Here is a 12,746-nt window from a genome sequence, read left to right as displayed (position 1 = left end):
ACCTCCCTCCTAGTGAAAAAGTTTTTCCTAATATCCAACCTAAACCTCCCCCACTGCAACTTGACACCATTACTCCTTGTTCTGTCATCTGGTACCACTGAGAACAGTCTAGATCCATCCTCTTTCGAACCCCCTTTCAGGTAGTTGAAAGCAGCTATCAAATCCCCCCTCATTCTTCTCTCCTGCAGACTAAATAATCCCAGTTCCCTCAGCCTCTCCTCATAAATCATGTGCTCCAGCCCCCTAATCATTTTTGTTGCCTTCTGCAGGACCCTTTCCAATTTTTCCACATCCTTTTTGTGGTGTGGGGCCCAAAACTGGATACAGTACTCCAGATGAGGCCTCACCAATGTCTAATAGAGGGGAATGATCACATCCCTCGATCTGCTGGCAATGCCCTTACTTATACAGTCCAAAATGCCATTAGCCTTCTTGGCAACAAGGGCACACTGTTGACTCAGCTTCTCGTCCATTGTAACCCCTAGGTCCTTTTCTGCAGAACTGCTGCCTAGCCACTCGGTCCCTTGTCTGTAGCAGTGCATGGGATTCTGCTGTCCTAAGTGCGGGACTCTGCACTTGTCCTTGTTGAACCTCATCAGATTTCTTTTGGCCCAATCCTCTAATTTGTCTAGGTCCCTCTGTATCCTATCCCTACCCTCCAGCGTATCTACCACTCCTCCCAGCTTAGTGTCATCTGCAAACTTGCTGAGAGTGCAATCCACGCCATCCTCCAGATTATTAATGAAGATATTGAACAAAACCGGCCCCAGGACTGACCCTTGGGGCACTCCGCTTGATACCGGCTGCCAACTAGTCATGGAGCCATTGATCACTACCCGTTGAGACTGATGATCTAGCCAGCTTTCTATCCAGCATCCAGCCCATACTTCTTTAACTTGCCGGCAAGAATACTGTGGGAGACCGTATCAAAAGCTTTGCTAAAGTCAAGGAATAACACGTCCACTGCTTTCCCCCTCATCCACAGAGCCAGTTATCTCATCATAGAAGGCAATTAGATCAGTCAGGCATGACTTGCCCTTGGTGAATCCATGCTGACTGTTCCTTACCACTTTCCTCTCCTCTAAGATCGCTATATGAAAGTATGCGTCCTTCAAGTTGAGGACGGCATACCAGTCTCCTGGATCCAGAGAGGGGATGATGGAGGCCAGGAAGACCATGTGGAACTTCAATTTCTTTAGGTATTTATTGAGGTCTCACAGGTCTAGGATGGGCCATAGACCGCCCTTGGCCTTTGAGATTAAGAAATACCGGGAATAGAACCCCTTGTGCCTGTACATGTGAGGAACCTCTTCCACCGCACCCTGCTACAGCAACCCTTCTACCTCCTGCACGAGAAGACTCTTGTGAGAGGCATCCCTGAAGAGGGATGGGGAAGGAGGGTGGGCGAGGGGGGTAGAATGAAACTGGAGGGTATAATCCTGTGCCACTGTATTGAGGACCCAGCAGTCCAAAGTTATGGTGGTCCATGCCAGGAGGAAAAAAGAAAGGCAGTTGGAGAAAGGCAGGTAAGATAGATCCAGGGTATAGTCTGGTAGGTAGGCCTTGGGTGCACTCTCAAAATGCCCACTTGCTCCCATGCTTAGTACGTGTCAAGCCCACTTGGGCAGAGGCAGGTGGCGTTTGTAGCCACTGCTCTTTTTGTGGGATGGCTCCTGCCGGGGTTGGCTCCCTTGGTCCTGAGATGGCTGTGGTTTGAACTGCTTACGGACTGGACCAGGGACGTACAGTCCTAGAGTTTTCAAGGTAGCGCGGGAGTCTTTTAGCCCATGCAGCTTGCTGTCCATCTGCTCCGCAAACAGGGCCCAGTCATTGAAGGGGAGGTCCCGCATAGACTGCTGAGCCTCAATCAACAGGCCAGAGAGGAGCAGCCAGGATGCCCGCCACATGGAGATGGCTGAGGCCACGGTGCGAGCCGCGGAGTCCGCCGCATCTGAAGCTGCTTGGAGGGCCGCTCTGGATGCAGCCGTGCCCTCTTCGAGGATCACCCAGAATTCCTTCCCGGACCCTTCGGGAAGCGAAACCTCAAACTTGGCCATGGCCTGTCACATGTTGTAATCATCCCGGCCGAGGAGGGCTTGGTGGTTGGTCACTCTCAACTGAAGGCTGGAAGACAAATAAATTTGTAGCTCAAACAGATCCAATCTCTTTGAGTCTTTATTTTTGGGCTTGGGCCTGGGTTGCCCCGCCTCTCCCTTTGATTAACAGCCTCAACTACGAGAGAGTTTGGGGCCAGGTGGGTGTAAAGATACTCGTGCCTTTAGCTGGCACAAAGTATTTACATTCAGCCCTTTTAGAAATGTGGGGCAGGGAAATGTTAGCCACAGGGCATTAATAATTTTGATACCCGTTTGTGCAGGGGCAAAGCCACCCCAGCAGGTGCGGTGGAGCAGACGACGTCAAATAGGGAGTACGATGGCTCCTCTGCCTGAAGCCCCAGGTTGGAGGCAACCCTCTTCAATAGTTCCTGATGAGTTTTAGCATCATCTTGTGGAACTGGGTGAGGGGGACCCGTGATGGCTTTGTCCAGCGACAATGAGGACAAAGCCGGTGCTGTGGGAGCCACATGTCTCCCCACCAGCAGGCTGTTCCCCTGTCTCTTCATAGGCCTGGGGGGGTCCTGCCTTCCGGGGCCTCTACCTCCGGTGGAGGGAGGGATGCTGAGGCTGATGGCCTATCTGAGGCCCCCTGTCACCGTCTGGACTGTCTGCGAGGGCTGGGGAAACCCTCAACGGTTCAAGGGATACCAGGCCGCTGCCGGCCACTGGCCTTGGGGCCATAGGGTTGGTTGCGGTGCTGACGATGTAGACAGTACTGCTGGTGCCAGGGCTTGTCCCACTGTCAAGGACTCCTGCTCAGTTCCAGAGTCGCTGCCAGGGGACCACGATCGAACGGACCAACGTTCCTTCACCATGTGGTGCTGGCCGCTACGCCTTGACATAGACCTGATCAACCAAGATGAGTCCCTCGTGCAGGAACTTGGGGACCATCGGTGTTTGGCGGATCGGCATCAGTAATCTGTCGATCTACACCTCACGCTGCTTGACCGGTACTGGGACATGGAATGGGATTGGGTGCTGGAGCGGGTCAGTCGTCAGGAGGATCTCCCTGATTGTGGGAATCCGAGTCTTGGTGACAGGTGTTGGTGACCATGTTCAAACGATGGTTCACGTGACCAGTGCTGCAGCCTTGGAGACACAAAAGGCTGGTCCTGCTGCTCTTGCATGAGCCTCGGTAGGTCTGCGCGCCAGGTTACCGGCAAGCCACGCCTCGAATCCCACTGTTGGTGCCCAGGGTCCGGAGACCGAAGAGGGCTCTGTTGAGCCTGCCTCCCTGCTTCTGAGACTTGACAGCTCTGAGCGAGTGAGCACTGGCAGAACGTTCCCCGCAGTGGGGAACAGTACTGCTGAGGTCCCAAAGTGGGTTTACCCTTAGACTGGGGTACCGCTGGAACCAGTGTGGGCGTCAGGATCTCCCAGCTTTGCGAACAGGGGCTGCTAACAGGGAGTTTCGCAAGGGAGTTCTCCAGGTGAAGGAGGAGCTAATACAGCATCTGTGGGGTAAGTGACTGTCTGTAGTGTGTATTTGTTTGTGTTTGGGGGTTACTTGCTGTGTGCTGAGCTTGTGTTTGTCAGTCTGTTTGTTTGTTTGGTTGTTTGAGGGACCGTGTGCTCTGGCTGGCAGTTGGAGGCAGGTTTGAAAGCTCGAAGCCTCTGGTAATTGGCTGAGCCTTAATCAGTGGGCGGGGCATTCACTCAGGCCAGGGCTTTATAAAGCCGCGCACAAGCGACCAGGGAGCTTTGCGACCAGGGGCTGCTAACAGGGAGTTTCGCAAGGGAGTTTAGAAGGGGAGTGGGAAGGGAGTGGGAGCCCCTCGCCAGCCCTAACCCCTTCCCCGTGGCCCCCCCCTAAAATCCTAAAACCTATATACCAAACTACATTCTAAAACTACTTTCCGTAAACCACCCTTTCACTAACTAGGAGACAATGCAGGCAGAAGCCCAGCAGCAGAGTGGGGGCTATCCAGTTTATTGCACTGACTGTCGCATGTATGATTACCTGCCCTGTGGGCGGGTGGCGTATGTGTGCAGTCGGTGCAAGCAGCTCCTGGCCCTCAGAGACCATGTACGGACTTTGGAGGCCAGGGTGGCGGAACTGGAGGAGCTGAGAGAGGCAGAGAGGTATGTTGATGAGGCTTTCCGGGACACTGTAGAATTGTCCCACCTCCACTTAGACAGCTCCTGTGCTGTTGAGGAGGAAGAAGGGCCCAGGGAAGTAGAGCAGTCAATGGGAGCAGAGGGAAACCTTCCCGTAGTTGGGACCCTCCTTCCAGATGGTGCTGGGGTTACCTCTCGCACTGAGGTTGCCTCTCCGGGGGAGGGAACTCGAGTTTCTAGGAAAAGGCAGGTGTTAGTAATGGGAGATTCGATTATTAGAAATGTAGATAGCTGGGTCTGTGATGACCGGGAGAACCGTATGGTGACTTGCCTGCCTGGTACGAAGGTTGCGGATCTCTCGAGGCATCTAGATAGACTTATGTGTAGTGCTGGGGAGGAGCCGGTGGTCGTGGTACATGTAGGTACCAATGACATAGGGAAGGGTAGGAGAGATGTCCTGGAAGCCAAATTTAGGCTGCTAGGGAAGAGACTGAAATCCAGGACCTCTATGGTGGCATTTTCAGAAATGCTCCCAGTTCCACGCGCAGGGCCAGGTAGGCAGGCAGAGCTTCAGAGTCTCAATGCGTGGATGAGACGATGGTGTAGAGAGGAGGGGTTCACGTTCATTAGGAACTGGGGAAACTTCTGGGATGGGAGGAGCCTATACAGGAGAGATGGGCTCCACCTAAACCAAAGTGGAACCAGACTGCTGGCACTAAACATTAAAAAGGTTGTAGAGCAGTTTTTAAACTAGGAGATGGGGGAAAGCCGACTGCTGCAGAGGAGCGTGTGGATCGGACACAGACTTCTCTTAGGGGAGAGTCTGATGATAGAGAATCTCCAGGTTATAGTCAGGAGCAGAGGAATGAGAAGTATAATGTAAGGGCCAGATCAGATGATAAACAGTCACATAAAAAAGAATCTGGCACATCAGAAAAAGGTAGGCTAATAAACAGGGACAAGTTTTTAAAGTGCTTGTACACAAATGCCAGAAGTCTAAATAATAATATGGGTGAACTAGAGTGTCTTGTGATAAAGGAGGATATAGATATAATAGGCATCACAGAAACCTGGTGGACTGAGAGCAATCAATGGGACACAATCATTCCGGGGTACAAAATATATCGGAAGGACAGAACAGGCCGTGCAGGGGGAGGAGTGGCACTATATGTTAAAGAAAGTGTAGATTCAAATGAAGTAAAAATCTTAAGCGAATCCACAGGTTCCATAGAGTCTCTATGGATAGAAATTTCATGCTCTAGTAAAAATATAACAGTAGGGATCTATTATCGACCACCTGACCAGGACAGTAATAGTGATGATGAAATGCTAAGGGAAATTAGAGAGGCTATCAAAATTAAGAACCCAATAATAGTGGGGGATTTCAATTATCCCCATATTGACTGGGAACATTTCACTTCAGGACGAAATGCTGAGATAAAATTTCTCGATACTTTAAATGACTGCTTCATGGAGCAGCTGGTACGGGAACCCACAAGGGGAGAGGCGACTCTAGATTTAATCCTGAGTGGAGCGCAGGAGCTGGTCCAAGAGGTAACTATAGCAGGACCGCTTGGAAATAGTGACCATAATACAATAGCATTCAACATCCCTGTGATGGGAAGAACATCTCAACTGCCCAACACTGTGGCCTTTAATTTCAAAAGGGGGAACTATACAAAAATGAGGGGGTTAGTTAGACAAAAGTTAAAAGGTACAGTGACTAAAGTGAAATCCCTGCAAGTTGCGTGGGCCCTTTTTAAAGACACCATAATAGAGGCCCAACTTCAATGTATACCCCAAATTAAGAAAAACAGTAAAAGAACTAAAAAAGAGCCACCGTGGCTTAACAACCATGTAAAAGAAGCAGTGAGAGATAAAAAGACTTCCTTTAAAAAGTGGAAGTCAAATCCTAGTGAGGCAAATAGAAAGGAGCACAAACACTGCCAACTTAAGTGCAAGAGTGTAATAAGAAAAGCCAAAGAGGAGTTTGAAGAACGGCTAGCCAAAAACTCCAAAGGTAATAACAAAATGTTTTTTAAGTACATCAGAAGCAGGAAGCCTGCTAAACAACCAGTGGGGCCCCTTGATGATCAAAATTCAAAAGGAGCGCTTAAAGATGATAAAGTCATTGCGGAGAAACTAAATGGATTCTTTGCTTCAGTCTTCACAGATGAGGATGTTAGGGAGATTCCCAAACCTGAGCTGGCTTTTGTAGGTGACAAATCTGAGGAACTGTCACAGATTAAAGTGTCACTAGAGGAGGTTTTGGAATTAATTGATAAACTCAACATTAACAAGTCACCGGGACCAGATGGCATTCACCCAAGAGTTCTGAAAGAACTCAAATGTGAAGTTGCGGAACTATTAACTAAGGTTTGTAACCTGTCCTTTAAATCGGCTTCGGTACCCAATGACTGGAAGTTAGCTAATGTAATGCCAATATTTAAAAAGGGCTCTAGGGGTGATCCCGGCAATTACAGACCGGTAAGTCTAACGTTGGTACCGGGCAAATTAGTTGAAACAATAGTAAAGAATAAAATTGTCAGACACATAGAAAAACATAAACTCTTGAGCAATAGTCAACATGGTTTCTGTAAAGGGAAATCGTGTCTTACTAATCTATTAGAGTTCTTTGAAGGGGTCAACAAACATGTGGACAAGGGGGATCCGGTGGACATAGTGTACTTAGATTTCAGAAAGCCTTTGACAAGGTCCCTCACCAAAGGCTCTTACGTAAATTAAGCTGTCATGGGATAAAAGGAAAGGTCCTTTCATGGATTGAGAACTGGTTAATGGACAGGGAACAAAGGGTAGGAATTAATGGTAAATTCTCAGAATGGAGAGGGGTAACTAGTGGTGTTCCCCAAGGGTCAGTCCTAGGACCAATCCTATTCAATTTATTCATAAATGATCTGGAGAAAGGGGTAAACAGTGAGGTGGCAAAGTTTGCAGATGATACTAAACTACTCAAGATAGTTAAGACCAAAGCAGATTGTGAAGAACTTCAAAAAGATCTCACAAAACTAAGTGATTGGGCAACAAAATGGCAAATGAAATTTAATGTGGATAAATGTAAAGTAATGCACATTTGAAAAAATAACCCCAACTATACATACAACATGATGGGGGCTAATTTAGCTACAACGAGTCAGGAAAAAGATCTTGGAGTTATCGTGGATAGTTCTCTGAAGATGTCCACGCAGTGTGCAGAGGCGGTCAAAAAAGCAAACAGGATGTTAGGAATCATTAAAAAGGGGATAGAGAATAAGACTGAGAATATATTATTGCCCTTATATAAATCCATGGTACACCCACATCTCGAATACTGTGTACAGATGTGGTCTCCTCACCTCAAAAAAGATATTCTAGCACTAGAAAAGGTTCAGAAAAGAGCAACTAAAATGATTAGGGGTTTAGAGAGGGTCCCATATGAGGAAAGATTAAAGAGGCTAGGACTCTTCAGTTTGGAAAAGAGAAGACTAAGGGGGGACATGATAGAGGTATATAAAATCATGAGTGATGTTGAGAAAGTGGATAAGGAAAAGTTATTTACTTATTCCCATAATACAAGAACTAGGGGTCACCAAATGAAATTAATAGGCAGCAGGTTTAAAACAAATAAAAGGAAGTTCTTCTTCACGCAGCGCACAGTCAACTTGTGGAACTCCTTACCTGAGGAGGTTGTGAAGGCTAGGACTATAACAATGTTTAAAAGGGGACTGGATAAATTCATGGTGGCTAAGTCCATAAATGGCTATTAGCCAGGATGGGTAAGAATGGTGTCCCTAGCCTCTGTTCGTCAGAGGATAGAGATGGATGGCAGGAGAGAGATCACTTGATCATTGCCTGTTAGGTTCACTCCCTCAGGGGCACCTGGCATTGGCCACTGTCGGTAGACAGATACTGGGCTAGATGGACTTTTGGTCTGACCCGGTATGGCCTTTCTTATGTTCTTATGTTCTTTGTTGCCTGCAGGGCCTCGGCTGTCAACAGGACATCTAGGTAATGGATGCCCTCGTCACTGTCTGGGGTGACAGGCATGGTAGGGGAAGGGATGGACCAGTCAACCTGAGCTGGGGCCTGACTCCCTGACGGAGGTGTTGAGCCGCCCAGCATGGGTCTTGGCTCTCCTCCGGCCCTGTCCTTTCCCTTACGGGAAATGGGAGATCTTCCCCTTGTGGTTATCTTTGGCTTCTTGGCGGAGCTGGGGAGGGGGAACAGTGCTGGTTCGAAGACGGCGCCGTGGCGTGCTCCACACCAACGCTGTGTTGCTCAGGGCTGACTCAGACCTCTGCTCCGGTGCCAGGGTCAGCACTGACTCCATCAGGAGTGCCCTGATATGGATGTCTCTCCCACTTTTTGTTCAGGGTTTGAAGGATTTACAGATGTGACACTTGTTGCTTATGTGTCCTTCACCTAGACCCTCAAACAACTAGCATGTGGGTTGCTGATGGGCATAGGCATAGGCCACTTACAATGAACGCAGGGCTTAAAGCCTAGGGACTGGGGCATGCCCCATCCCTAGGCTGAGTCCCGTCTGCGACCGACTAAACTAGAACTAATACTAAGGAAACTACTAACTATTATACAACTATTTTATAGGAAACGTTCAGAAGAAACACTGAAAGAAATGGTGTCAAGTATCAGAGGGGTAACCGTGTTAGTCTGGATCTGTAAAAAGCAACAAAGAGTCCTGTGGTGCCTTATAGACTAACAGACGTATTGGAGCATAAGCTTTTGTGGGTGAATACCCACTTCGTCAGACGCATGTGGTGGAAATTTCCAGGGACAGGTATAAATATGCAGGCAAGAATCAGTCTAGAGATAACGAAGTTAGTTCAGTCAGGGAGGATGAGGCCCTCTTCTAGCAGTTGAGGTGTGAACACCAAGGGAGGAGAAACTGCTTTTGTAGTTGGCTAGCCATTCACAGTCTTTGTTTAATCCTGAGCTGATGGTGTCAAATTTGCAAATGAACTTTTAAAGGTAGCCATCCTGCAGCAAAAAAACGTCAGGACCAGACTCCAAAGAGAAACGGCTGAACTTCAGTTCATTAGCAGTTGACTACAATGGAACTTAAAAGCCATGCTTCAGTACCCTTCCAGAACAGGGATGCTTTCCTGAACTGGGACCATAGCGCTGTTTTAGCCTGAACCACACTACACACAACTAGCTATAAACTAAGGGCAAAACCAGTTGTTATTCCAAAAGTGCTCAGCATCATTTTTCCCATTTAATGATGGTAAGCACAACAGTAATGTTATTAACTAAAAGCTTAGCCACAAGAAAAGTGTCAACTCTGGTTGATCTCTGCCATGAACCAAGGGTACTATGTGGTCTTATCTGTAATTTGGCCATCCACATAGAATGCCTGTAATACGAGGATTAAATTTGGGCCATCTCTTTAGACAGAATAGGATACAACCTAGTAATTACAACTTGCAAGAGTATTCTTTATACATACATTCAGAAAAACAGAATGCCTTTTAGTGCCTTTCATTTTTCTATTATAGCAGTTCCCAGAGGTGCCAATCATCTAAGCATACAAAAACAGTCCCTGCCTCATAGAATTTACAATGTATATCAGAGATATAACGAAATGCCAAAATCAGGGAACACCGTGCTGCATTTGAAAAGTTCCTACATTAATTCTTACCATTTGAGCCTTCAGAAATCTCCACGACATATTTAGTTATTGCTGCCCCTCCATTGTCTTTTGGTGGATCTACCAAATATGAACAAAAAGTCAGGCAAAACACACTGTTCTGGACACTATTGTATTTACATGACATAGATAAAAAACTTTCTGTGGAATATTTAAGGAAGTTAAGCTAGTGTCTAAGACCCAGATTTTTAAAGGTATTTAGACATTGCTCTGGTCAGCACTGCAAGGCCTAAATGACTTAGAAGCAGGACATAGGCTCTTAAGCACCTATGTCACTTTTAAAAATGAGAGTTGGGCTCCTAAATCACTTGGTTTTACAATGCTGAGTGAAGCAATACTTTTAAAAGTTTGGGCCTAAGTGCTTTTCTGATTGGGGAGGGACTTAAGCACATATTTAAGTACTTCACTGAATTGGGGCCTTGTTGGGTTCCAGAAGAAGTTGCTTTTTTTTTTTTAAATGGAAAAACCAGATGTTAAGCAGATTTATTTTAATGACTAGGTCAGAGATTTAATTACTTATATGTAGGGCTGTCAATTAATTGCAGTTAACTCAGGTGATTAACTCAAAAAATTAATAGTGATTAAAAAAATTAATCGCAATTAATCGCAGTTTTAAGCGCACTATTGAATAGTAGAATACTAACTGAAATTTATTAAATATTTTAGTTGTTTTTCTACATTTTTAAATATATTGATTTCAATTACAACACAGAATACAAAGTGTACAGTGCTCGCTTTATATTATTATTTTTTATTACAAATATTTGCACTGTAAAAATGAAAAACAAAAGAAATAGTATTTTTCAATTCAGCTCATACAAGTACTGTAGTATGATCTCTTTATCGTGAAAATGCAACTTACAAATGTTAATTTTTTTTGTTACATAACTGCACTCAAAAAGAAAATAATGTAAAACTTTAGAGCCTACAAATCCACTCAGTCCTACTTCTTGTTCAACCATGCTAAGAGAAACGAGTTTGTTTACATTTATAGGAGATAATGCTGCCCGCTTCTTATTTACAATGTCACCTGAAAATGAGAACCGGCATTCACGTGGAACTTTTGTAGCTGGCACTGCAAGGTATTTATGTACCCGATATGCTAAACATTCATATGCCCCTTCATGCTTTGGCCACCATTCCAGAGGACATGCTTCCATGCTGATGATGCTTGTTAAAAAAATAATGCATTAAACAACCTAGTGACTGAACTTCCTGGGGGAGAACTGTATGTCTCCTGTTCTGTTTTACCTGCATTCTGCCAAATATTTCATGTTATAGCAGTCTTGGATGATGACCCAGCACATGTTCGTTTTAAGAACACTTTCACTGCAGATTTGACAAAACGCAAAGAAGGTACCAATGTGAGATTTCTAAAGATAGCTACAGCACTCGACCCAAGGGTTAGGAATCTTAAGTGCCTTCCAAAATCTGAGAGGATTGAGGTGAGAAGCATGTTTTCAAAAGTCTTAAAAGAGCAACACTCTGATGCAGAAACTACAGAACCTGAACCACCGAAAAAGAAAATCAACCTTCTGCAGATGGCATCTGACTCAGATGATGAAAATGAATATGCATCAGTCCGCACTGATTTGGATCGTTATCAGGCAGAACCCGTCATGCATGCATGATGTCCTCTGGAATGGTAACTGAAGCATAAAGGGACATATGAATCTTTAGCACATCTGGCACATCTTGTGATGCCAGCTATAACATTGCCACGCGAACACCTGTTCTCACTTTCAGGTGACATTGTACACAAGAAGAGGGCAGCATTATCTTCTGCAAATGTAAACAAACTTGTCTGAGCGATTGGCTGAACAAGAAGTAGGACTGAGTGGACTTGTAGGCTCTAAAGCAGGGGTCAGCAACCTTTCAGAAGTGGTGTGCCGAATCTTCATTTATTCACTCTAATTTAAGGTTTCGCATGCCAATAATACATTTTAACATTTTTAGAAGGTCTCTTTCTATAAGTCTATAATATATAACTAAACTATTGTTGTATGTAAAGTAAATAAGGATTTTAAAATGTTTAAGAAGCTTCATTTAAAATTAAATTAAAATACAGAGCTCCCCGGGCAGTGTGCGTGCCACTGAAAATCAGCTCGCGTGCCAACTTCGGCACCCGTGCCAAAGGTTGCCTACCCCTGCTCTAAAGTTTTACTTTGTTTTGTTTTTGAATGCAGATTTTTTTTGTACATAATTCTACATTTGTAAGTTCCACTTCCCTGACAAAGAGAGATTGCACTACAGTACTTGTATTAGGTGAATAGAAAAATACTATTTCTTTGTTGTTATTATTCACGATTAATCACCTGATTAATCACGCTGTTAAACAATAATAGAATACCATTTATTTAAATATGTTGGATGTTTTCTACATTTTCAAATATATTGATTTCAATTACAACACAGAATACAAAGTGTACAGTGCTCACTTGATATTTATTTTTATTACAAATATTTGCACTGTAAAAAACAAAAGAAATAGTATTTTTCTATTCACCTAATACTCATAGGTTGACAGATTGTGTGGGAATTTGTACCTGGACTTCAGGAAGCATATATATTTCAAACTAGAGCTGTGTGAAGCTCTCATTAGAAAACCTGAAAGTATTCTTCACTCTGCTGGTTTCATTATAAACCCAAAGCTCAGACCAGGTTCATCCAAAGGTTTGTGAACCTAGGTCCAGTTGTAAGCGAATCTAGGCCAATTTATAGTTCTGCAATGAAACACATTCACTCATACATTTTCAACAGAAACCAGGAAAAATTGTAGTTTTGGCAAAGTTTCCCTTTAAGTCAGCTCAAATATAGAAACTCTAAGTTAAACTCATGGACAGTAGTAGAGTGAGCCCAGGCAAACTGAAACCAAAAAAAAAGTTTCTCATGAACCCCTGTGAACC

General features: G+C 45.1%; 1 protein-coding gene across 4 annotated transcripts in view; it reads right to left on the bottom strand.

Annotated features, from left to right (window-relative positions):
• FNDC3A (fibronectin type III domain containing 3A) overlaps nt 1–12,746 on the bottom strand; it is a 178,541-nt gene that overhangs the window by 33,934 nt on the left and 131,861 nt on the right. For all 4 annotated transcript variants that reach the window (XM_045013964.1, XM_045013974.1, XM_045013983.1 and 1 more), the window contains one exon: nt 9,832–9,900. In XM_045013964.1, coding sequence (XP_044869899.1) covers nt 9,832–9,900 — 69 coding nt within the window. The remainder of the gene's footprint in view (nt 1–9,831; nt 9,901–12,746) is intronic.

The sequence above is a fragment of the Mauremys mutica genome, chromosome 1 (genome assembly GCF_020497125.1).
Source record: "Mauremys mutica isolate MM-2020 ecotype Southern chromosome 1, ASM2049712v1, whole genome shotgun sequence".
Classification (NCBI taxonomy): domain Eukaryota; kingdom Metazoa; phylum Chordata; order Testudines; family Geoemydidae; genus Mauremys; species Mauremys mutica.
This window is presented reverse-complemented; position numbering and strand designations above follow the sequence as displayed.